The sequence below is a fragment of the Rana temporaria genome, chromosome 5 (assembly GCF_905171775.1).
Source record: "Rana temporaria chromosome 5, aRanTem1.1, whole genome shotgun sequence".
In the NCBI taxonomy this organism is placed as follows: Eukaryota; Metazoa; Chordata; class Amphibia; order Anura; family Ranidae; genus Rana; species Rana temporaria.
In genome coordinates, this window is record NC_053493.1 from 332,145,069 (window position 1) to 332,172,710 (window position 27,642).

A 27,642-nucleotide genomic window follows, 5' to 3' on the forward strand; every position below is an offset into this window, starting at 1 on the left:
TTTTTGCGATAGGGCATTGTGTTGTTTAACTGACAATGGCGCAATCGTGTGACGCTGTACCCAAACAAACTTTATGTCCTTTTTTTCCTACAAAAAGAGCTTTATTTTAGTGGTGTTTGATCACCTCTGCGATTTTTATTTTTTGTGCTATAAACAAAAAAAAAGGTTTTTTTTAAAACAAATATATATATTTTTAACTTTTTGCTATATTAAATATCCCCCCAAAAAATCTCAGTTTAGGCCGATATGTATTATTCTACATATTTTTGGTAAAAATCGCAAATGGGCACATATAGATTGGTTTACGCAAAAGGGATAGCGTCTTCAAAATAGGGGATATTTTTATGGCATTTTTATTAATTGTTTTTTTACTAGCAATGGCGGTGATCTGCGTTTTTTGTTGTTGGAACCATTGACATTTATACAGCGATCAGAGCTAAAAATAGCCACTAATTACTGTGTAAATGTCATTGGCAGGAAAGGAGATAAACACTAGGGCGTGATCAAGGGGTTAAATGTGTGTGCTATGAAGTGTTTTTAACTGTGGGGGGATGGGACTGCCTGGAGGAGGAGATATATCGCTGTTCATAATCAGTATGAACAGCAGATCTGTCTCCTCTCTCCTGACAGAACAGAGATCTATCTGTTTACATGGACAGATCTCCGTTATGTCTCTCTCAGGAGCGATTGCAGGTGCCCAAAGGAAATCGCAGCCGCCGAGCATGCACATTGGCTCCATCATCGTGCCACGGGCGCGCGCCCCCTATTGGTCTTAAAGCGGCTGACGTACAGCTACGCGATTTGCCCAGGGGAGCCAACCTGCCGCAGTATAACTGCCGAGGTGTGTCTTCCTCCTGCGCTGTTAGTGGCTGGAGGCGCAATGTCGCATGCGCGCGGGAGACTTCTTTCCAGGAAGGTCCGGCGTCTACCAGGCTTTCAGCTGAGAATCCCCGTTGCGCATGCGCTGCTGAAGTCAGCAGCTCATTGCACAGGGAATATGTCCTAAACTGTACAGGTTTAGGAGATATTCTTTTTACCTACAGGCAAGCCTTATTATAGACTTACCTGTAGGTAAAAGTAAAAAAAAAGACTATACAACCACTTTAAGTGGTTAAGAGGTTTGCACGATGATGGCCTTATCTTAATTTCTTTGAGATATTGGTGGATAGAGAAGTGTCAACTATCCTGGAGACCTTGGTGCAAAATCAGGGCCAGTTCACACCACATGCAGTCCAGTTCATTTTTTTTCTGCATCAAAAATGCATGGAAAGTAAGTTTTATAGTTTTCAATGGCATAGTTCACACCAGTGCTTGCAGTCCCAGTGCGTTCCAGTTCCAGAAGAAAAAGTAGAACATGCTGCATTTTTCCTGCACTGGACCGCACTGGAACGCATGTGTCCATATTTAAGGTTAAGAAAAAAATAGGGGGAAAAATGCACTGGACTGCATCATAAACGTGTCAAAAATGCACATGCAGAAAAGCATCTGGAACGCATCTGGACTGCGTTTCTATGGTGTGAACTGGCCCTTAGTTTAGGACACCTGCCTTTACACACACATAAACTTTAATGGCATCCCAGTCTTAGTCCGTAGGGTTCAATATTGAGTTGGCCCACCCTTTGCAGCTATACCAGCTTCAACTCTTCTGGGAAGGCTGTCCACAAGGTTTAGGAGTGTGTCTATGGGAATGTTGGACCATTCTTCCAGAAGTGCATTTGTGAGGTAAGGCACTGATGTAAACGAGAAGGCCTGGCTCACTGTCTCCACTCTTGTTCATCCCTAAGGTGTTCTATCGGTTTGAAGTCAGAACTCTGTGCAGGCCAGTCAAGTTCCTCCACCCCAAACTCGCTCATCCCATGTTTGTATCCATGTGGTGTTTTTTAATGGATCGGGTGCATTGTTGTCCAAGGGATCAGTAATGCAGCAATGATTTGAAAGCCATAAAAAAATTGTATGTTTGATTGCATACACACTTATGCACATATAGGTGCATGAGGTCTTCAAGGAACATTGTGTTTTTTTACTCTGACAGCAAGAGCTTCCTTATAAACATTAGCAAATTATTATGTCCATACACAAAAAGCTTTATAAATAGAAGTAACACCTAGCACACCGAGTGTAGTAAAGCAACAGACCTTCTCCAAGTCTACAATATTCCTATGTAACTGATGTAATATGTACAGTATGTATTGACTACTTGCCACTATCCTCCTATCCAACCTACAGTCCATAGAGTAATTACTTTTTTTCTGTCAATCAGAGGGAAGACAAACTATACAAGAGAAAAATAACATTGGGGAGGTAAACGTGTCCAAGACAGGGAAAGGGGTGAAAGGGGGGATGGGGGAGTAGGATAAAAAACAGTAGAAAAGACATGTGTTTTAAATAAAGTGAAGGGGGAATGCAGAGGGCATTACAGGGGTCAAAAAAATAAAATAAAAAAAATACACAAACTACCTTTTGGGTGGTGGATCAGATATGAAGCAGAGTCACACGGCTTCAAGCATGAGGGCTTTACCTTCTTCCAAAAAATGTGAAGTCTAGCCAATAGAACCAGATCTTCTGGAAGGATTCATGGTTATTTTGGATGGAAATAATAAGGTCCTCCATATGGCAAACATCTTCAACTTTACAGTACCAAAGGGAAACCTTAGGAAGATTTGGTATCTTCCCATTGTAGGGGAATACATTATTTAGTAACATTTAAAGGGGTTGTAAAGGTACAATTTGTTTTCCCTAAATAGCTTCCTTTGTCTTAGTGCAGTCCTCCTTCACTTACCTCATCCTTCGATTTTGCTTTTAAATGTTCTTATTTCTTCTGAGAAATCCTCACTTCCTGTTCTTCTGTCTGTAACTCCACACAGTAATGCGAGGCTTTCTCCCTGGTGTGGAGTGTCGTGCTCGCCCCCTCCCTTGGACTACAGAAGAGTCAGGACTCCCACTAACACACAGCTCCTTTCTCTATCTGCAAGTAGAGAGCGTCCTGACTCTCCTGTAGTCCAAGGGAGGGGGCGAGCACGACGCTCCACACCAGGGAGAAAGCCTCGCATTACTGTGTGGAGTTACAGACAGAAGAACAGGAAGTGAGGATTTCTCAGAAGAAATAAGGACATTTAAAAGCAAAATCGAAGGATGAGGCAAGTGAAGAAGGACTGCACGAAGGTAAAGGGAGCTATATAGGAAAAAAAAAATTGTACCTTTGCAACTCCTTTAAGAGGTGGCAAAAGGCAGATTTTGCATAGTTTTCAGCGGGACTGAAAGAATGGTACAGCAGAACGAAGGCGGGGGTCACCTGGAAGAGTGAAATCAGTAAATTTTTAGGTGATCCCTCGTACTGTGGCTTAAAAAGAATCAGTTTCAGTGCATGGCCAAAATAGGTGGAGACGGGAACACGCGTCTGAGTGGAAATGCCAGCAGGTATTAGGGATATTTGGGTTAAATTTGTGCAGGACAGAAAGGGTTCTGTATCACCTAAATAGATTTTTACCCCTTGTGAATTACTAAAAATGCTGGCCTATACTATCTTACTAGGATGAAAGGCCGCCTTGAACCAGAAGACGCCGACTCCCCCCTCCCTCCCTCCCCCACCCTCCCCCTTCCTTTTCTTTTATTTTCTTTTCTCTTTTCTTTTTCTGCTTTTCTTTTTAGTCTTCTCTTTTGATTCTATTATATATTTTTAGTTCTGTTCTACTTTTGCTATGTGGCCTCTACTTAGGGTTAATTAAATTAAATAGATCATATTTTTTTTTTCTTTTATCTGTTGTCTGTGGGCTTGGTACCTTTACCTGGTTCCTAGACAACAATGTATTTGTTTTTTGGTTCTCTCTTCGAGCCATGACTATATAAATAACATAGATATTGCCGCCCCAGTCTCGGCTGCAGTAGGTTCCCAGAGGGGCAGCCGAGACTCGGATGGCCTTAATTTCATGTTTGCCTAGAACTTACCAGGTATTATCCATATATGTATATTTTATTAACGTGCCTACCTAACATTTATTTCTATGTATCTTTCTTCTCCAAACACTGGCTACGGTAATTTGAACGTTATTTATATCACTTATAACAAAACATTTCTTATTTACTTTTACTAATCGGGTAAACCTATGTTGGGTCTAAGACCCGGCTGTTGTTGTTATGTTTGTCAAAATTTGAAATTAAAAAATGTATTGAACTCTAAATAGATTTTTATACTTAGTTTTCTTGAGCCTATAGCTTATAAAGGTTTTTAGGGAGGAACAATGGGCCAGATTCACAGAAGAGGTACGACAGCGTATCTCCTGATACGCTGTCGTATCTCTGTGTTACGGCCGTCCTAACTATGCGACTGATTCATAGAATCAGTTAACCATAGCTAGCCCTAAGATCCGACAGGTGTAATTGAATTACACTGTCGGATCTTAAGGATGCAATTCTAGGCCGGCCGCTAGGTGGCGAGGCCATTGCGGTCGGCGTAGAATATGCAAATGACTAGTTACGGCGATCCACGAAGATCCGCGCGTTCGTCGCAAACCCGTACGTCATCGCTAGTCATTTTTACCCATCACAAAGTTACACCTGCTTTAACATGGCTTATCTTTAGATCAGCCATGTTAAAGTATGGCCGTCGTTCCCGCGTCCAATTTTTTAATTTTATTTTTTTGCGTAAGACGTCCCGAAATACGAAACGCTGTAACGCACGTCGCATTTAAAAAAAAAACATCGGGGCGCCGTAATTTCGCGCAATGCAGGTCGGAAAATTTTCTAACGGAGCATGCGCAGAACGTTCGGCGCGGGAACGCGCCTAATTTAAATGGTGCCCGCCCCATTTGAATTGGGCGGGCTTGCGCCGAGCGCATTTACGTTACACCGCCGCAAGTTTACAGGTAAGAGTTCTGAGAATCAGGCACTTACGCTGTAAACCTGCGGCGGTGTAACGTAAATCAGATACATTACGCTGCCGTGGAGCAACGTAATTGTATCTGAATCTGGCCCAATGTTCCTGTTGTTGGGAGAATAGTGTGTATGTAATGTCAGGGACAGGAAGTATCTTAGTGGACACTTACAGTATCTGGTCCATGTGTTTTCAATTACAGTGCAGTGAATATTATTTTTACGTTTTTTTATTTTATTTATTATAATAATTACCTGCATTGAATATGGTAAATGCTACACATACGACTATAAATATCCCCTTTTTTTAAGTATATATAATTACGTTCCCAGAATGTGCCAAGTTTCTTTTTTTTTTTTATGGATAAATTTGCTGGTAAATTAGATAGACCCTTTAACTTGTATTCTTATTTTTTATCATCAAAGGAAAATGGCTTTGAAGCATCATCCGGACAAAAATCCAGACAATCCTCAAGCTGCCGATACATTCAAGGAGATTAATAACGCTCATTCCATACTGAGTGACTTATCCAAAAGAAATATCTATGACAAGTATGGCTCCCTAGGATTGTATGTCGCAGAGCAGTTTGGAGAAGAGAATGTCAATGCATATTTCATGTTATCTAGTTGGTGGGCAAAGGTAAACACATTTATCAATACTACAATATTTTATTTTCCATATTTAACAAACATTTTACTATCTTAATAATAAGTACAGTAAATAGAAAGAGAAAAAGCTGCGGTTGTAAAATATATAGAACAAATATGGAAAAATGGAGAAGCAACCGCGCTAATGTATTAAGTGATAAAAAGTGACTACTACTGAGTGACAATCAAATGTGATAAAGTGAAGCTGCACCTTACTGGATATATACAAACAGTGAAAACATATGGAAAAAAACAAGATGCGCTACACATAAAACAATATAAACAAGTGTCCAGAAAATGATGAATTAAATCATCTGTGGATAATTGTGGAATGTAAATAAACAACAAATGTTCGGAAAAAATCCTTAGTGGAAACGGAAAAGTCCTTTCACCAGTGATTATAAAAAACAAAGTCCATAATGGTAAGTGACAATCCAAAAAGAAAAGACCTCCACCAAACGAGTATTGAATCTGCTTACCAGATTCCCGGTGGTCTCTTAATTAAAAGAAGACCCCAGGTAGCATGAAGATTTTTAAACTCTGCAGAGTCGAAGCTTGAGGGACAATCAGGCAAGCGATCTCGGTTGCACTCCAGTGTTAGGGGATACGGTGACCATACCACATAAAAAACATAGGAGGCCACAATAGTGTAAATCCGTAAAGAATTACTTTATTAAAAGTTAGTAACAAAAACACACTTACAATTTAGCAGTGTTTGACAGGCATATCAAGTAAAGCTCCGGCCGGAAGCAGACCAAACAGCCCATCAAATGGTGTGGAAATATGCAGACAGCGGGGGGTGATACCGGTGTAGATGCACGTTCCGCCCGACCTGGTTTCGCGACAAATCGCTTCCTCTGGGGCACGGGCAACACACCGAATCACCCCCCTTAAAATAGCAAAAGAACGCCAATGTGGGAGGAGCCAACGTCACCTGCCGCGCCTGCGCATGACCGGATGGTCCAAGCCTCGTTCTGGGACGAACCAGTGCTAATGCGCATGCGCCGGCGGGACGTGTGTCAGCAAACGCTTTTGGTGGCGCTAGCGAGCTCCTATAATATATAACTGCGGCGTGAACATAAAAAAGAAGATTCCCGCAGCATGACAACAAACAGCTGCGGGAAAACTTAAGCTAAAAAATCTCTAAACTGAGACGCGGGGATCGCTTCCGCGTCACGTGGTCATACACGACCACGTGACACGTCAACGGCGTGATGACGTGACTGGGCGGAGGAGCCCCGCGTCCAGAATGCAGAATAAAAACAGACAGTCTGTATGGGGAATGTCAGCCAAGCCTCGTTTTGATAAAAACCAAGAGAGCCGATCAGCTGGTAATATCCCAACCAATCGAGCAGCCCCATTGGCAAAGGCTGGGCAAACAATCCGGAGACCGGCAACAGCAAGAGAACCGGTGGTTATAGCAAAACCTAATCACTGTTCTCATCTGCTGTAGCCGGCATAAGTATATTTATTAAAGAAAAATAAAATAAAATATAATAAAACGACAGAAGTCGACATGACTAAACACTATAAATTGTAAAAATTGACAATGGCCCCTAAAAAATAAAAATAAAAGTAAAAATAAAAATAAAAGTAAAAAACCTAGAAAAGGGGGTATGTAAAAAACTGCGTCCCAATGTGAGTGTTAAGCTAGGAAATGAATCTTAATCACAAAGTATAGGTGACTAATATATTGTACTTTCACTCAGTAAGGGCCCTAATGATGAACACATACAGGTGTACAAAACAACATAATGGGAAGAGCCAACAAATCCAGGGTACAGACCCTAATCCCCTTATTCAAGACATGATTCACTGTTCAGGGAAACCATATAAACCTACATAATACATGATATGGTAATAATATCAGATTAAAAGAAGAAGACACGTGGTGACATAATGTACACTAGGTGAATAAGTCTAAGAGTTGTTTATAAAGGCGTTAATATCTGTGTCGATATTCAGCCCAAATGGCGTGTAAGTTTTGACTCTATATATCCATGCCATTTCTTGCTTAGATATTTCACGAACAAGGTTGCTACCTCTCCAATGCGGGCGGTATTTGTCAATCCCGATAAACAACGTATTGGAGGGATCCCTATTGTGTTTTAAATCAAAATGTCTGGAAACGGAGTGTTTATCAAATCCTGCCCTAATTTTAGCGATATGCTCATTTAGCCTAACTGACAAGGCTCTTTTGGTACGGCCAATGTACTGCAAGCCGCAAGGACACTGGATAAGGTATATCACCCCCTTAGTTGAACAGGTTATAAACGGTTCAACCTCAAAAGTTTTATTGGTTGCTGTGGATTGAAAGGAACAAATCTTTCTATTTTGGCAACTATTTAGAGAGCAAACTTGGCATCGTTTGCACCTAAAATACCCCGTGAGGTTCTCAAGAAATGTCCTAGTAGCCCTAGGAGGATCATGTACACTGGGAGCAATACGGCTCCCAATAGTAGAAGCACCCCTAAACACCACATTAGGTCTAGCCGGAAGCAATGGCGCTAAGATCTGGTCAGTTGTCAAAATGTGCCAATGCTTCTGGATAAGTTTCTTGACGCTGAAGTGTTGAGCGGAAAATGTAGTGATGAAGGGCAAAGAAAAACCCTCAGTTGGAGGCCCTTTAGCCTTATCTGCCAATAATGTAGGCCTCTCGGTGTTTCTAGCTCTCTCCATTGCCTGTGAGAGGATAGACTTGTCATACCCCTTCTCCTCAAACCTCTTAGAGAGGATTAAGGCCTGCTTTTCAAACATCAGAGTGTTAGAACAATTGCGTTTGAGGCGCATAAATTGGCCCAAAGGGACAGATTTAAGCCATGCTGGCAAATGGCAACTGTCCAAAGGTATGTATGAATTGCGGTCAGTTGGCTTAAAGAAGGTAGATGTCACAAATCTACCATTGTCGATGGTGATCTGAAGATCCAGAAAGTGGATAGACTGTTGGCTGGATTCATAATTGAATTTAATGCCCCTGGTGTTTTGATTCAAGTGGGTCATAAATTCAAGAAGATCAGATTCACTACCGTCCCATAGGAGGAGGACGTCATCGATGTACCTCGACCAGAGTATAATCTCCGGTCGACGTTGGCAATCGATGACGTCCTCCTCCCACTTGGCCATGAACAGATTGGCCAAGCTGGGGGCGTATTTAGCCCCCATAGCCACACCCCTATCCTGTCTGTAAAAGATGTTATCAAACAGGAAATAGTTGTGGGTGGCCGCATATTTTAATAGGGTCATAATGAACTCTATCTGCATCTGTACAAGACCAGATTGTCTTGTCAGATACAATAGTACGGCCTCAAGTCCCAAGTGATGTGGGATTATGGTGTAGAGGGAGGTCACATCAGCTGTGACCATCCATATACCTGGCTTGGGAGAGATACTGGCTAGTGTGTTAATCACCTGTTTCGTATCTCTGATGTACGAGGGGATTTTCTGCACAAGTGGTTGCAGGAAAAAGTCAATGTACTTGCCCACCCGGGACGTGACGGAATCAATACCACTCACAATGGGCCTTCCCGGGGGGCAAGTCTGACTTTTGTGGATTTTAGGTAAGTAGTAGATGACGGGGGTCCTGGGGGCACTCGGTACCAGAAAAAAGGCCTCCTTACTGTTTAGAATGCCACCCTGGAGTCCCTGTTTGACCAGTCCTTCAAGTTCTTTCTTATAACTGACCACTGGGTCCCTATTGAGGGGAGTATATGTGTCCTCATCATCGACCAAGTACAGTAAAGTACAGTAAAACCTTGGATTGCGAGCATAATTTGTTCCGTAAACATGCTTGTAATTCAAAGCACTTGTATATCAAAGCAAATTTCCCCATAAGAAATAATGGAAACTCAGATGATTAGTTTCACACCCAGATATTCATAAATCTAATTTTTTTTTATAAATTCTTTGTTTATTTCAAGAATTACTTTACAGGATAATACATTGCTATTCATCTACTTAATTAAACTATATCAGAGTTAAGAGAGCGATGGCAAGAAAAAAAACCACCGTCCCCCCTTCCTCCTTCCACTTCCGTCCTGGTTTTGTAATACTTCTCGTTTTCCTCTCTTTCTTCCTATCTCTTGTTACCCACCCCTCCCTCCACCCCTTCCCAAAAAAAAAAAAAAAGGTACATGTTGGCTATTCCCCATCCCCCCTCTCGTACGGGGGCCCAAATCAACAGGTATCTCTTATCCTGATCTTTCAATGCCATTGTTAAATTCTCCATTTGTTGGATCTCTGCCACTTTTGCGAGCCATTGTGCTCTTGATGGAGGACTCTCCTGCTTCCACATAGCTGGAATACACGCTCTTGCAGCTATAATGAGATGTCTTATCAGCGAGTTTTGGTATTTTTCCATTGTCGGTGGAATATCTAGTAGTAGAACCGCCGATGGTCTACCCTCTAAATTAATTCCTGTAATTTTATCAACTGTTTCCGTTACCATTTTCCAGAGTTCCTGTATTTTTCTACACTCCCACCAGATGTGCACTAATGTCCCTTTCGCTTCCCGACATCTCCAACAGACATCTGACGTCTCTGGGTATATTTGGTTTAGTACTGTTGGTGTTCTATACCTTCTCGTTAGTATTTTATATCTGCCCTCCTCGTATTTACTAGCTACTGATGCTTTATGTGTGAATCTCAGAATCTTTTCTTTTTGTTCTTGAGTGTTTCTTTTTGTTCTCCCACTGTCCCATATTGATGGTCAGTGGGAGGGCTGTCATCTTCCCCCCTGCATTGGTGGTCAGTGGCAGTGTGAGAGGTAGAATGGTCTTAGAGAGAAAATGTCACCAGCACACCATGATCTCCAAAAATGGGTCCAAAACTTTAATCAATGATCACATAGTTACAAAAAAGGCGACATTTCGGAGCCACGCAGGTCCCCTTCATCAGCCATGTGACGAGTTGTGATACAAACCAAACACTATTTAAAGAACCATTCATCAATCCGTGCACAGAAGAGATGACCCCAGACCTGCCCCTTGACATCCAAAGACGTCATATTCCTGATCTCGGATCTGCCTGTACCAGTATGTCACGCAGGGACCTACCTCATTTATGAACTAATAATGGTGGAATTCTGATATTAGCTGTCAGCGTGTTATTGGCCCTCAAAATTATTAAATTTATGTGTAGTAGCCTGTTTTATGCGGTCTGAATACTGATTGAAGCTATGTATGAACAAAGTCCTATTGGTTGTTTTATTAGTTTTAGCCGGATTTGAGATGGCTCTAGTGAGTGCCTTTTCAAGTACAGTGGTATGATACTCACGCTTCACTAATTTCCTATACATGGCCATCAGTTGTGACTTCCTCTCACTCTTGTTTGAACAAATACGTATCACCCTCTTAAACTGTGAAATGTGTAGGCTTTCGGATGGTAATGTAACAAGGTGTTCCTGTCGGTAGGTTTTGCCAATACAGATATGTGCAATGTGCCCTGCTCGTTTGTGATCCTAACATCTAGGTAGGTCCTGGGAGATTTCTGTGTTGAATATGATCCAGGTTGGAGTAGAGAGACAAGTCTCCTATATTACCTAGCAAGGCCAGTAAACTGCCAGGCTGAAATGACTGTGTACAGAAGATATGGACAATCCAGAATGCTGCAATCGTAGGCTAATCTTTTTGAAATAGCAGGATTCATTTTAGATGAACAACAAAGCAGTATATTGATCCACTCTGGTTAAACAGTTATGACAGTTTGATGGGCATTTTGTTGAATTGGTATGTAACTGGGATTGCTTGTATTGTTATATGTCTATGGCGGGAATATGACATCATTGGATATCAAGGGGCAGGTCTGGGGTCATCTTTTCTGTGCACTGATTGATGAATGGTTCTTTAAATTTAAAGGACCCATTTTTTGGAGATCCTGGTGTGCTGGATGCATTTTCTCTCTAAGGCTGTATGGTTCCAGCCGATGGTCAATTCAGCATTCAATTGAAAATACAGCCATCTTTGTAGGAACATGTGCGTTGGGAATATTGCATTGGAGCTAGAATGGTGACATCATGATCTTCACCTCATCTAATGAGAAAACACTCATTTATTTATTTATTTATTTATTTAAAGTGGGAAAGAAGAGGGGGATTGTAACGGTGCTTACAAATAATATGGTTTCCATTATTATTTGTAAGCACAGTTACAATCCCCCTCTTCTTTCCCACTTTAAATATTTGACTATTTGGGATGAAGTGCCAATTGTTTGGGTGTTCTACCTTCAGCCGGACATACCTAGTATAAATATTTCTTACTTTATTTTGTTATTGGTATTTACTGTAGATAGCGCTGATAAATTTCGCAGCACTTTACATATACTCTATATTAATATAGTCGCCATCCTCAAGGAGTTTACAGTCCAAGGTCCCTCACATTCATATATACACATACTAGGGCAAATTTAGATAGAAGCCATTTAACCACTTGACAACTGGGCACTTAAACCCCCTTAATAACCAGACCAATTTTCAGCTTTCGGTGCTCTCACATTTTGAATGACAATTACTTAGTCATACAACATTGTACACATATAACATTTTTGTCCTTTTTTTCCCACACAAATATAGCTTTCATTTGGTGGTATTTAATCACTGGTGTTTTTTTTTTTTTTTTGCGCTATAAAAGAAAAAAAGACTGAAAATTCTATAAAAAAATAAAATTTTCTTAGTTTCTGTTATACAATTTAGCAAATTAGTAATTAGGAGGTTGGTGCCATTGTCGCAAACCACCATTCCTGGCTTAAGCTGGCGTGACACCAACCACCTCTGAGCCTGCCCCTGCAGAGCTGACAGAACCTCTGGCCCAGTGTGGCTCCTGTCCCCCAAGCACACTAGCTCAAGCACCGCATGGCATCTCTTTGCCTGTGTACCTGCATAGCCCCTTGAACGCCTACGGAGCACCACTGGTTCCGAGGACACATCAGCACAGGAAGAGGCCACAGAGGAAGAAGAGGAGGGGGTGGAGGAGAGAGGTGTGTCAAAACCAGTAGTAGCATTTTGGAGGTGTGGTGGCGGAACAACCTCCAACACTACTGTACCTTGTTCTGCGTCCTTCCCAGTCGCCAGCAGAGTCACCCAATGCGCTGTGAAAGATAGGTAACATCCCTGTCCATGCCTGCTGGACCATGAGTCAGCGGTAATATGCACCTTACCACTGACCGCCCTGTCAGGTGAGGCATGGACATTGCCTTCCACATGCCGGTAGAGAGCCGGAATCGCCTTCCGTGAGAAAAAGTGGCGTTTGGGAACTTGCCACTGAGGTACTGCACATTCCACAAACTCACAGAAGGGGGCAGAATCTACCAACTGAAAAGGCAGCAATTGAACTGCTAGCAATTTAGCTAAGCTAGCATTCAACCGCTGGGCATGTGGAGGGCTGGGAGATAACTTCTTTTGGCGCTGCAGCAGCTGGGGCAGGGAAATTTGCTTGGTATAATCTGCCATCGGTGTACCGATAGTAGATTGCCCGCAAGTACTTGGCTGTGACACACCTAATTCTACACCTTCAGTCCTATCAGTGCAGGCTTCAGAGAGGACTGAGGGTATAGAGGGTATAGGGGCTGGTAATGGGCTGGGGGGGTACCCATGCCATTTTTCTCAATGATTTTCATCCATATTGCTGGGAGCAGACATTACATTAAAGCTACAAGTAGTTTTAAATGACTTTTATTCCTTTAGAATTGTCATTTTGTGCAGGAACTGTTCTAAACATGGGAAACACGTGCCACTTCACATGCATACTATAGACACCCCCCCAGGTACGATATTTCACTTTTATTTTTTTCACTTTATTAAAATCACTGCTCCCGAAAAAACTGCATTTTTTTTGCATTGATATATGTATAGGAAGAAAACAAGTTGCGCTAAACATTATAAACAACTATGTTGTGAACAAATATAAAACAAACGTGAATTATAATGATCAATTAAGCATAACAATCATCATGTAATCATAAAACATGCAAGATAATACATAAAACCTTCAGCAAGAGTCCATGTATCAAAAGTGATTGAAACGTTGGATCACATCTGTGACCGAAATAGAACGATAAAGTAGAATGCTCCTTCACCAGTGAAGAAAAAGAGTCCTCAGAATGTATAATCAGATAAATCACCAATACAGAGTGACAACCAGTCAGCTGGAATCCTCCACCAACAAAGCATATAAATCTGCTTACCAGATCCCGGCGGTCCCTTGATTATAGGGGACCCCAGGTAGCATGAAGGTATAAGGGATTGCGAAACCAAAAGCTGGATGGAAACAGCCTATTGGGAATTATCACCTTGTTCCATTAATCCAAAGCATTGATGTTCATATTTCATAGATATGGAAAAAAGACAAAAAAAGGGGGCCTCGATCATGTAAAACCTTTAAAACTTTAATATAAAAAATGGTACATGCTAAACACTCAAAATTTTGCAGTCATTAGAGGGCCTTATAGTCTGATGTCCCGGCCGGATACATACAGACGAACCCGTCCATACAGGAAAACCAAGCAGTCCAGGGGGGTGATGCCAAATGTACCGCTCGTTCCGCCCTACTAGTTTCGCTTCATCAAGGGGCACGGGCGGCACACCGCATCACCCCCCTAAATACCTCCCAGTATCATAAGATAAACAAGAAGAAAAGCGCCTCTGAGTGATCTGTTATAAATCTTTTATAGTATAAAAATATCCAGTACAAATGTTGCAGTTTGGGGAGCTGGTGTAGTCCTTGCTGACCGTCAGTACAGCCAGAAACGGGAGGTATGACAGCGATGTCAAACTTCTGCAGCAGCTCGGGGCCCGGGGGAGCCGACTGTGTCCGCGATGGTAAGGCGCTGCTGGGCTGCGATCACGTGTGCTGGCGTGTGACGTCAGGTGGACGGGAGCCGAGAGGGACCACAACACGTTTCAGAGCTTGCGCGGGTCTGTGGACAGACGAGCGCGCTCCTTTTTCAAGTGTAGATGGGTGGAGAACAAGGGAGAGTTTAAAAGCTTGTCATGTGGTATGACACCGACCAATGAGAGTTCGGGTAAAAAGGTAAACTGGGCACAATGATTGTAACGTAGGATATTAGACGGGGAACAAATTAATTGTTAATTTGGTCGAGCATGTAATAAAAGGCTCAACCTCATAGGTCCTATTAGTCCTGGTAGATTGGAAGGAGCAGATTTTCCTGTTCTTACACTTAATAAGGGAACATACTTGGCACCGCTTACACCTAAAGTAGCTCATAAGATTTTGTAAAAACAATCTGTTTTCCTTAGGGGGGTCTTGGACGCTTGGAGCAATCTGGCTAGCAAGCGTGGAAGCTCCCTTAAAAACAACACTTGGTCTCACTGGTAAGATAGGGGCCAAGACTTGATCAGTAGTTAAGATATGCCAGTGGTTTTGGATCAATTTTCTTATGCTATGATGCTGGACAGAAAAGGTTGTGACAAAGGGCATAGAGAACTTGTCACCTCGATCTAATTTGATATGGTCCTTCAGGACATGTTCCCTCTCAACACTTTTCGTTTTGTCAATTAGCTAAAACAAAGAGGTGCAGTCGTACCCCTGAATTTTTTCCAAAAAAAGTGCGCTTGTAAGACCGCTGCGCAAATACGGTGTGACAAAAAGTATTGAAAAGTATTGCAATGACCACCATTTTATTCCCTAGGGTGTTAGAAAAAAAATATATATAATGTTTGGGGGTTTTAAGTAATTTTCTAGGAAAAAATAAATGTTTTAATCTTGTAAATGCCAAATCTGAAAAACTAGATTGGTCCTTAAGTGGCTAGACTATATAGTGCCATGTTCCACCCTGAGACAAACTATTTGTTCCCGTGCAACTTAGTTCTGACACATTTTCTCATTACCTCTAATTTTTCATAGATTCCAGTGCCCCAAGCAATTTCATTGATAGTAACCCCACACACTGTCTACAGATTCCTTTGACTAATGTGCACAAACCCTTTTCAGTCTTAGCTGTTGATAACTCTCCTTTGTCCATGGGTCTGGTCAGGGCCGGCCTTTGGGGTGTGTGAGCTGTGCACCCGCACAGGGCACCATGGGCAACAGGGGGCGCCGTGCGGCCAGCACAGCTCGCAGAATGTGAGTCACCTCTTCCTCCTCATTGTCGCTCCCGGCAGAGGATAGAGGGGCCCCAGACAGCAAGGCGATCAGTGCAGGTGTTATTAAGTGCAGCTTCCCCCGTCTCCCTCCCACGGAATTCACATGCTGGAGGGAGAGGGACAGACCAGTGTGTCAGGCAGCCAATAGCGCTGCTCTTCTGAGTGGGAGGGCGTGACTTCTAAGTTGCTCCGCCTATCACCACCCCCCTTAGCCAATCAGATTGCCCAGCCCGCCACATTTGACCAGGAGAAGATGATAGTGACCAGAGCAGGGCGGGATTCAGAGGTTTTGACATACCTGAGAATGAAGAAGGTATGATCATGTCACTGGTAATGCAGAAGTCTAATAATCTGTCCTGTGTGTAGATTAGACAATGATGGAGGGATGACTTCCCCTCCTTCTCACACTGCTTATCTGTGTTTTTATTTACACTGCACACAGCACTGTGACTGATTATTAGACTTCTGCAAGACGCTTCAAACTTAAAGCGGAGGTTCACCCTAAAAAACATCTATGTACCATTACATGCAGCATACTTGCGTCAGCTACAGTATGCTGTTTTTTTTTCTTCACTGTACTTACCGTTTAATCGTTCATTTTCTTCCTCCCGCGGGGAATAGGCGTCCCTATGTAGAGGCGTAGATGATTGACGTGCGGCTAAGGCACGTCACGCGTTCCGAAAATAGCCGGACTAGGACTTGGCTCTTCACCGCGCTATACGGCACCTGCGCACAGACTAGGAGCTGACTGCGCAGGCCCCGTAAATAGCCGAGTCCTAGTTCGGCTATTTTCGGAATGCGTGACGTGCCTTAGCCGCACGTCGATCATCTACGCCTCCTCATAGGAATGCCTATTCCCAGCGGGAGGATGAAAAGAAAATGAACGATTAAACGGTAAGTACAACGAGAAAAAACAGCATACTGTAGCTGACACAAGTATGCTGGATGGGATGGTATATAATTGTTTTAGGGTGAACCTCCACTTTAAGCTGTTTCTATAGCTATGTGTGCTGGAGTTGGTGTCAGCTATCCCTGATTTATCTAACCTTCCTTGTTATCTTTGAAGGAATTAGCTAGTCAGGCTAGGAGCTTCACAGACCTGTTAACCATTTTCTGTCCTCCTGTATTTTTTTTTTTTTGCACTTAACCACTTGCTTACTGGGCACATATAACCCCTTCCTGCCAAGGCGAAATTTCATCTTTCGGCACGGTCACGCTTTGAATGACAATTGCGCGGTTGTGCGACGTGGTCTTCCAAACAAAATTGATGTCCTTTTTTCCCCACAAATAGAGCTTTCTTTTGGTGGTATTTGATCACCTCTGCGTTTTTTTTTTTGCACTATAAACAAAAATAGAGCGAGAATTTTGAAAAAAAAAAACAATATTTTTTACTTTTTGCTATAATAAATATCCCATTTAAAAAAAAAATTATATATATTTTTTTTTGAGTTTAGTCCGATACGTATTCTTCTACATATTTTTAGTAAAAAAATCTCAATAAGCGTATAGTAATTGGTTTGCGTAAACGTTATAACGCCTACAAAATAGGGGATAGAATTATTACTTTTTTTTATTATTATTATTTTTTTTACTAGTAATGGCGGCGATCTGCGATTTTTGTCTCGACTGCGATATTATCTCTGACCCTCTCCTGTACCATGTCTGAAATCTCTGACCATCTCCTGTACAATGTCTGAAATCTCTGACCATCTCCTGTACAATGTCTGCAATCTCTGACCACCTCCTGTACAATGTCTGCAATCTCTGACCACCTACTGTGTTATGACCACAGTCTGACCGTCTCATGTTATGTCTGCAGTCTCTGACCATCTCCTGTACCATGTCTGCAGTCTCTGACCATCTCCTGTACCATGTCTGCAGTCTCTGACCATCTCCTGTACTATGTCTGCAGTCTCTGACCCTCTCCTGTAGTATGTTTTGCAGTTTATGACCATCTTCTGTAGTATTTCTGCAATAAAGGGGGCTACAGGCACAGTAGGTGGTGAGGGAAGGTGTACCTAGGCATTGTGGATAGTGAGGGATGGGGGGCCCAGGCATGATGGGGGGGGGGGTCAACCACAGGATTAGCTCGCACAGGGCGCCTGAACACCTAAGGCCAGGCCTGGGTCTGGTCACCTTGTGCACTGTACCTATTATTCTGATCATTTGGAAATTTCATAGGGAGAAAATCCACTTTTACTTGTGAACATCTCAGTTGTTTTTAGCACTCCAGTTTTAGTAAATCAACCCCAATGTGTTTTCAGGACGGCAAGTCAAGGGCAATCTCCCCAGTCAGTTGACAATAAACCTGTAAGGTGTTTTAACCTCCTGAGCGGTGTTCCCGAGTCTGACTCGGGGTGAGATTTTTGGGCTAGGATCGGTAACCCCGAGTCAGACTCGGGCTTGCCTCGCTGGATGTACAGGGAGTGTTTACTTACCTTGTCCCTGGATCCAGCGATGCCACCGCGCTGTGTGAGCGAGCGGGACCTTGCTCGATTCACACAGCGTCCTCGTGTGCCGCAGATCTCCGTTCCCTGCGACGTTACGACGCACGGGGACGGAGAACGGCGCCAAATTCAAAAACGTAAACAAACACATTGCATACAGTATAATGTAATCTTATAGATTACAGTACTGTATGTAAAAAAAACACACCCCCCTTGTCCCTAATGGTCTGCCCAGTGTCCTGCATGTCATTTTATATAATAAAAACCTTTTTTTCTCCCTGCAAACTGTAGATTGTCCATAGCAACCAAAAGTGTCCCTTTATGTCAAAAATAGTTTTAGATCAGCTAGAAAACAGCGATAATAAATTATAATCACTTGCAGAATTGTGCGATAGCGATTTGTGGGGAAATTTGTCATAAAAAAAAAAAACAATGACAACGACAATTCTGCAACTGAGCAAATTTCAGTGATTTTGATTTGATTACATTATTGAATAATTTTTATTATAATTATATTATTATTTGTTATAATTATTTATAATTATTTATTATATTATAATTTATAATTTTGTTTTTAAAAAAATGTCATACCCGGGATGCCTATTAGAATCTTGTTTGGTCAGATTTAAGTGAGTTATTTATAAAAATTACAGACCTACAGTATAAAACGCCAAATTTCCTTGCAAATAATGGTACCGCTTTCAGCATGTTTTTTCTGAAAGAATCATACCGCCAGGGAGGTTAATCATTCCTAAAGAAAAAAAGATATTCATTTTGACTATAGATATATTTTAGGTGAATATGATTTGCAACAAGCCAGAAAGTTTGTATCACCTATTCAGTTGCTATTTCCCTCCCCTTCCCTTTTTTGGTGATTTTGACTTGACTTTACCTCTGCTGCACAGGGTCTCGGTGTGTCCCACCTGTTTTATTTTGTTACCAAGTATGTATTAAAATTACCAACCCTTCTTAAAACTTGAGTAGAATGAACTCCTTGCACACTTTCAAATTTGTTGGAGTAACCTCTTCAATGGCACTAAAGCGAATTCAACTACACTGACTGGCATTTTAACAAAATAGATGCATTAAAATTCCATACAATGTTTCACATTTTGTAATTTGTTTGTTTTGTCTAGGGTCTTTTTGCGATCTGTGGACTTCTGACTGGTTGCTATTTCTGCTGCTGCCTGTGCTGTTGCTGTAATTGTTGTTTTGGAAAATGTAAACCAAAACCAACAGCAGGAGAAGATTATGAATACAATGTGTCCCCAGAAGACCTGGAAGAGCAAATCAAAACAGATCTGGAATCAGGTGGTGTATATATCTCTATACATGTCCTCAAGAGTTGGTACAGTGTATTTTTAGTGAACACATATTTCAAATTATTATTGGTTTACCCTTTAATAATTTTTTATGTGATTTTCCACATTTTAAAAGCTACGCTAAGTCAATCACTCTTTATTAGATACGCTCATGTTGCACTAAAAGCAGCCATGCCAATGCATGCTTGATATAGTTATTAATGGATTAAAAAAAAAAAATATTGTGCATAGGAAAAATGGGTGAGCAGCCAAAACTCCACTAGACACAAAGTGAAACACAGGATAAAAAACAATGGTGTAGTGCTCAAATAGCAGTGAAATTAATAAAAAAGCAGCAAAGTGAAATAATTGTGACACTTGATATATGGAATTTAAAAAAGATAGTGATGTAACATATTAGTCCATCTTGATTGGGTAAACCATAATGATGTGAAAGTCAACAGTAAATTGTAGTAATAAATCTTGAAAAAAGCTTAATCATGAAGTGCAGTTAGGGGAAGTAAGGTTGGCACGCTACCAGATAAGGTGGACACATCTACCATACAGCACATGGGTCCATCAGACATGGTGAAGGGTGAGCCTCAATGAAGTAATCTGTGGATCAAACAGTTGGTGGAAGGTAGACCCCAAAGGATGGATAATCACACTTCAGACAGACGAACTCCAGCGTATGCAGCAAATGTTAAATTATCCCATTGGCATTGAACATGAAAAACAAATGAATCCACATAGTGTAATACCGTAAGATCTTTTAATAAAAAAAAAAGAAAGAAGAGGGGTTTACACTTACAAGATTGCAGATAAAAACAAGCTTTTTCTTTGGAAGGTAAAAAGCCATCGCCACGATTGCCATTGGGTGACGTTGGGTCTTCATGTTCAATGCCAATGGGATGATTTATTTTTTGCTGCATACTCTGGAGAATTTTTTTTCACCCTGCACATGTCTACAAGAAACCAGGTACTCTGGAGCACCAACACGAATCACACTGGGAGCTAGAGCATGAGATTTCTAATCTAAGAGCTAGTGGGTGTTCACCAGGGCCCCTGATGGTGGGGATGGACTTTGCTGCAGTCTGGCTCCAGGTTACGGCCCCCAGGGTCTCCTAGCTCACGCTCGCGGTAGACTACTTGAGGATAAAGAGAAAGCAGAAGCCTGGGACAACAAGGATAGTCAGGGGATGAGCCAGAAAGTCAGGGCAACAAGCAGCTGGGGATAGTCAAAGAACACACCAAAGGTCGGGATATGAAGAAGACGAGGACAGTCAAGAACAAGCCAAGGTCGGTAAACAAGATCGTAGGATCAACAGCAATGAGCACACGGAAGCCAAACACACAGTATTGATCAGGAAGGCTTGGCTTGCAGTGCACAGGTAAAATAGTATTCCTAATTATAGGCGGGGGTGGAGCCATACTTGAGTGAAGATTACTTAAGCATACAGGTGAACAGCGACTGGCATCTAAGCTGAACACAACAGAAAGGTGAGCAAACAGACAAGAACACTATTGCAGAGTCACCCAGGAACTGTCTAGAGCAGTGGCCCCCAACCTTTTTGGCACTGGGGACCGGCGATGTTTAAGAAAATTGTGCCAAGTCCCTGGGGAGGGGGATGTAAGCGGCTTTTCGCGGGCAATTTATCGGGGCAATGACTGGTGTTGGCGCTTCAATCACCCCGGCACCATCATTGATATGATGTCAGGATGATTGAAGCGCATTATTTCTATTATTACATTGTAATATATAATGAAATAGTCCAACTCACCATAATTCAGAATGTGCCAGAGTATCACTTGCCACGTCGCCTGCCACCAGATGCGGGTTGTCACTTGCCATGTCACCTGTCATCAGATGCGGATTGTCACTTGCCATGTCACCAGCCATCAGATGCAGCTTGTCACTTGCCACGTCGCCTGCCACCAGATGCATTTTGTCACTTGCCACATCACCTGCCACCACATTTGGATTGTCACTTGCCACGTCACCTGCCATCAGATGCAGCTTGTCATTTGCCATGTCGCCTGCCACCAGATGTGGATTGTCTCCTGCCACCACATGAAGATTGTCACTGCAGTATTAGCAGCACAGGTGTGCGCATTACTTCAGAGGCAAGTCTGGAGTAGTGAGGGTGAACAGGGGTAATTGGGGGGGTGGGCGCATGGGTAGTGAGAGATGATCTCATCTCTCTGCTCCCCTGCCTCACCTACAGCAGTGTATCGATGTTGGCGGAGGGGCAGTGATGCGTGCGAGCAGTGAGAGATGATCTCATCTCTCTGTTCGCTTGCCTCAGTATAGCGCCCCTACTGTGAGCACAGAACAGCAGTGATTTGGGCACGCGGTGAGAGATGATGTCATCTCTCTGCTCACTCCGCCGCTGCTCGTCAGACAGTGCAGCCTTTGTGGCTCGGCTGCAAACAGGCCGCGGCCCGGGGGTTGATGACCCCTGGTCTAGAGTACTTTATACAATGTATGTCCAACTTAAAGGGGTTGAAAAGGTTTGTTTTTTATTTTCTAAATAGGTTCCTTTAAGCTAGTGTATTGTTGGTTCACTTACCTTTTCCTTCGATTTCCCTTCTAAATGTTTTTTTTCTTTGTTTTCTTTGTCTGCATTTCTCACTTCCTGTTCCTCCTCAGTAAGCTGTTCAGTAAGCTGTTCTGGCTGACTAACCACCGCTCGGATGATAGAGGCAAGTTTACTGAGGAGAAAAAGGAAGTGAGAAATTCAGACAAAGAAAAAAAACATTTAGAAGGGAAATGGAAGGAAAAGGTAAGTGAACCAACAATGTACTAGCTTAAAGGAACCTATTTAGAAAATAAAAAACAAACCTTTACAATCCCTTTAAGAAGTGACTGATTTTTTTCTCAACAGCTGTTAAGTGGTTTAAACCCTTACAAACCACTTTTTGCACGGTTTAGGAGATATCCCTTGTGTCTACATGTGTCAAAATTCATAGGCACATGTGCACTGAAGCAATGGCAGTGGGAGTGACGTCATCCGGGCCTGCGATACCCAGAAGTAACTCTGGGAGTGATGTCGGCCGCTGGTGCTGTGTAAGGGCACCGCAGCGAGTGGTTCAATCTCAGGTGAGTATTACATAATGAGCTAGTATGCTATGCTATGCTATGTTTTTTGTATGCTATGCATACTAGCTCATTATGCCATTGTCTTGCAGGTTTTTTTTTTTTTTTACGTCAATACAACCACTTTAAGCGCTTGCCGCCCGCAGGCCGTCAAATGATGGCTGGACGGTGCTGCTCTTGTTTTGGGCAGGCATCATATGACGTACTCGCCTTCCCGGGCCACTAGAGGGTGCACGCGCGCTGCGTCACTGGGAACCCGATGCGCGTGCCCGACGTCCGCAATGTCAGCCGGGCACCCGCGATTGCCCAGTAACGGAGCAGGACCGTGGATCTGTGTGTGTAAACACACAGATCCAGGTGAGGTGAGGAGACCGATGGTGTGTTCCTTGTACAGAGGAACACTGATCGGTCTCCTCCCCTTGTGAGTCCCCTCCTCCTACAGTTAGAATCACTCCCTAGGACACATATTTAACCCCTTGATCGCCCCTAGTATGCATTTTTATAGCACAAATTGCTGTATAAATGTGAAAGGTCCCAAAATAGTGTCAAAAGTGTCCGATATGCCCGCCGCAATATCGCAGGCATGATAAAAATCGCAGATCGCCGCCATTACTAGTAAAATAAATAAATAATAAAAATGTTATAAATCTATCCCCTATCTATATATAATATATATATATATATATATATATATAGAATATATATAAAATGATATATATGTATAACCATCTTCTGAAATTGGAATTTTGTATAGAATGAACTTGAATAGAAAAAATTAGAATAGAATGTAAAATAATAGAAAAGAAAAGCATAGAAAAACAATAGAACAGAACAGAAAAAATATAATATAAATACACATATATATATGTAAAGGGTTAGCTCGGTAGCGGGGTGTGTGACCCCTTGGATGGGTTCACTACACACTGAATTTATACAGACAGGCAGTCGAAGACGGTTGAAAACAAAGATTTTAGTTTATTCTTCCATCTTGCTGGAAACAAGTGCAAGCATCCAAACAGCATAAACAAAATCAAACATAAAATAAACCCTGGCCACTTGGGGCGTCTATCTTCACCACACAGGAACCTATCTATGGAGTCTGGCACAGCCTAGTGCTGGGCAGACACTGCTGGTCATACAGCAGAAAAACAATAGTCTTTTGATTTTTATCACACAGAAAAATCAATCACCTCCTCACCTCCTCAGAAGATTTTTAGTACACTGCTCTCCTTACTCACAAAGCCTCAGGATGCATCAATTCAGTGGTAATCCTCTGGATTACTTATAGAGGCCTTAAATGCCTCATTCTGAACAGCTGAAGTTTTCCAACGCCCTTAGACCTTTTCTGGCTACTTTTGCAGCCGACGCCTAATAACAATTGGTGTATTGTCTAAACAAGGCAGAAATGTATGTCCCGTCTGTGACAACACCTACAGATTTTCCTGACTTCCTGTCACATACCCCCCCCTCTTGTTTCAACCCTAGGGTTGGGACACAGGTTGCCAGGTAGGCATGCCTTTGGGACAACCCATCTGCATTCCCCATTTTAGCACCGGGGCGATGCGTTACCACAAAACTAAATTCCTGGAGGGCCAGGAACCACCTATTTATTCTCCTATTGGTCTCTTTGTTCTGTGCCATCCACTTCAATGGGACATGATCCGTCACCAGTTCAAACTGTCTACCCACGAGAATCCAAAGCCCATTTCACCGCCAAACATTCTTTCCCAATGGTGGCATAATTCTCCTCATGGGCCTTCAACTTTCGGCTGAGGTACATAACAGGGTGTTCCTCCCCTTTCATAATCTGGCACAGTACAGCTCCTAAGCCCACATTTGATGCATCTGTCTGAACCACAAAGTCCCGTCAAAAATCTGGCGAATTTAAAACTGGCTGACTACATAAGGCCTGTTTTAAAGCCTGAAAAGCTGTTTCTGCTTCGGGAGTCCATTTGGTCATTACAGACTCCTTCCCTTTGGTCAAATTGGTCAGGGGAGCAGCCTGTGAGGCAAAATGGGGGATAAAGCGGCGATAATAACCCGCGATACCCAAAAATGCACAAACCTGTTTCTTGTTGGTGGGACGGGGCCAATCCTGAATAGCCTCAACTTTGTTTATTTGGGGCTTGATTAGACCTCTTCCAATGGTATACCCCAGATACTTCGCCTCTTCTAGCCCAAGGATACATTTTTTTGGATTGGCTGTAAACCTGACTTTCCAGATGGAATCCAACACAGCCTGAACTTTTGGCAAGTGTGATTCCCAATCCTCACTGTGGATGACAACGTCATCGAGGTATGCAGCAGCATAGGCTCGATGAGGCCGAAGGGTCTTATCAATGGTGCGTTGGAATGTGGCGAGAGCATTTTGTAACCCAAAAGGCATCCTCCGATATTGGAAAGATCCATCTGGAGTTACAAATGCTGTTTTTTCCCTGGCCGACTCTGAGAGAGGAATTTGCCAATAACCCTTGGTCAGGTCTAATGTTGTCATGTACCGGGCAGTGCCTAGGCGATCAATCAGTTCATCTATGCGGGGCATAGGATAGGTGTCAAACTTAGTGATTTGATTCAGGCGGCGAAAGTCATTACAAAACCGCCAACTTCCATCTGGTTTGGGCACTAAGACAATGGGACTGGACCAATCACTATTTGACTCTTCTATCACCCCCAGCTCAAGCATATTTTTTACTTCCTGGTGAATTGCCTCTCGCCGGGCTTCTGGAATTCTATAAGGCTTCAACTTGACCTTATCCCCTGGTGTGGTGATAATGTCATGTTCAACTCCAGAGACCCAACCTGGCAGGTCTGAAAACTTCTCCTTATTACGGAGCACAAATTCTTTAACCTCCTGTTTCTGAGTTTTGGATAGAGTCTCCGCTATCCCAACTTCAGGGGCAGCCAGGTTAAATGGAGCAGAAAATCGGGTAGTCTTAGCGACCGAGGACTCTCTACCCTTCCATGGTTTCAGCAAGTTCATGTGATAGAGCTGCTCAGGTTTTCGTCTTCCCGGTTGGCTAATTTTATAATTCACCACCCCCATTTTTTCCAACACTTCATACGGACCCTGCCATTTGGCTAGGAATTTACTTTCGACCATGGGGACCAGCACCAACACCCTATCACCAGGTGCAAAGGAACAGACCTGGGCCCCACGATTGTAAATCCTTTGTTGAGCCAATTGGGCTTGGGCTAAATGTTCCTTCACAATCGGCATCACTTGGGCAATTCTATCTTGCATTTGGGCCACATGTTCAATCACACTTCGATGAGGGGAACTCTCACTCTCCCATGTTTCCCTGGCAATGTCCAGTAGGCCCCAGGGGTGCCTCCCATACAGTAGCTCAAACAAAGAGAACCCTGTGGACGATTGGGGAACCTCTCTTATTGCAAACATCAGATAAGGGAGCAGATAATCCCAATTCTTTCCGTCTTTATCCACCACCTTCCTCAACATTTGTTTTAAGGTTTTATTAAACCTTTCCACTAACCCGTCTGTTTGAGGGTGATATACTGATGTACGTAATTGGGTCACTTTCAGGAGTTTACAAAGTTCTTTGGTCACCCTGGACAGGAAGAGCAGTACAACTCTACTTCTTTAGTGATCCCCGGCCAATAAAACCTCTGGGTGATCCTCTCCTGGGTTTTTTCTGCTCCCAAATGTCCCCCAAGAATGTGCCCATGGGCCAGTTCCAAAACCATCTTGCGGTACGGTTTAGGCACTACCAGTTGCTCAATGGTGTCCTCTATCCTCTGTGACACTCGATATAACAGGTCCCTTTCAATAATGAAGTAAGGGAGGACAACCCTCTTGTCAGGGTTAACTAACTCCCCATCTATCTTCACTACATTCTCCCGGGCTCTTAGCAATGTGGGGTCCCTCAATTGCTCAGTGACAACATTTTCTCTGTGCACCTCAAGGTCATCAAACCCTATCGGCCGCTGTTCCTCTTCTGAGGTAGCAGGCTCCTCCCTAGGGACTGGTGTTTCCCCTGCTAATACTGAGAATGGAAACTCAGGAGAATCCTCACAGTTATAGGTTTCTGGAGTAGATGGTTCAGACTCAGAAGAACCACCTACTGGGGAATCTGGGCAGTCCCAGAATTTTGGGAAATTCCTTCCCACAATGGCGTCATGTGGCAGTTTGGGAACTAAACCCACCTGATGACACAAGTTATACCGAGGAAGGTTTCAAAGGAAACCGTAGTCACCGGATATTCTCGAGTGTCCCCATGTACACAAACTACAGCCATTTTCCATGGATGTAAGGTTTTTCCCACCACTAGGTCACTTTTCACTAAGGTGACCAGGCTACCTGAATCCAACAATACCACAACATTTTTACCATCTAAGCACATTCTATATAAAGGTTTCTCATTTCCCTTTACTGCAGTGCATGTGGTTGCAAAAAGAGACTGTCGTCTCTCTGTCAGAAAGTCACACTGCATGGGTTCATCACCCGTTGGGCAAACCGCTGCTACATGTCCCTCTTCCCGGCAACGGTAACAAATCAACCTTCTGGTCCTCTCCTGTGGGATGGGTCTTCCAGTCCGCTCTCGCCAAACATTAGCAGTAGTCCCGATAATTCCTCTAGTTGCTCCTTGGTACCTCTCTCCACCCCCATCCCTTGATGCAGTCTTACCTATAGGTGGGGAGGGTCTGGTCTTGGGGTGAAAAGTCTGTGCCTCTCTGGTGGAAGAGGACAAATTCTCTGATGTTAGGTACCTTTCGAACAGGTCTACAAGTTTGTCTGCGGTTTCCGGAACACCATGGTTCACCCATTTCTGCAGGGTGTTAGGAAGAGACCTAAGAAATTTGTCCATGACTACTCGCTCCAAAATTTTTGGTCCGGACAGAGTTTCTGGCTGCAGCCATTTCCTAGCCAAATGGATGAGGTCAAACATCTGCGACCGGGGTGGCTTCCTCTGCTGCTAACTCCAATTGTGGACCCGCTGAGCACGGACATCCAGGGTTACACCGAAATGTGCCAATATTTCCTCTTTTAATCGATCATAGTTTTTTGTGTCTGCAAGCTCCAAATCAAAATATGCCTTTTGGGCTTCTCCAGATAATATGGGGGCCACTAGTCCAGCCCACTGTTCTTTAGGCCAACTCTCTTTTTCCGCTGTTCTCTCAAACGTGGTCAGAAACATCTCAGGGTCATCATCTGCAGTCATCTTTGGCAAT

General features: G+C 43.0%; 1 protein-coding gene across 2 annotated transcripts in view; it reads left to right on the plus strand.

The window, feature by feature from the left end:
* Positions 1 to 27,642, plus strand: part of DNAJC5B (DnaJ heat shock protein family (Hsp40) member C5 beta) — a 137,862-nt gene that overhangs the window by 53,174 nt on the left and 57,046 nt on the right. For both annotated transcript variants that reach the window (XM_040354321.1, XM_040354319.1), the window contains exons 3-4: positions 5,296 to 5,509; positions 19,194 to 19,368. In XM_040354321.1, coding sequence (XP_040210255.1) covers positions 5,296 to 5,509; positions 19,194 to 19,368 — 389 coding nt within the window. The remainder of the gene's footprint in view (positions 1 to 5,295; positions 5,510 to 19,193; positions 19,369 to 27,642) is intronic.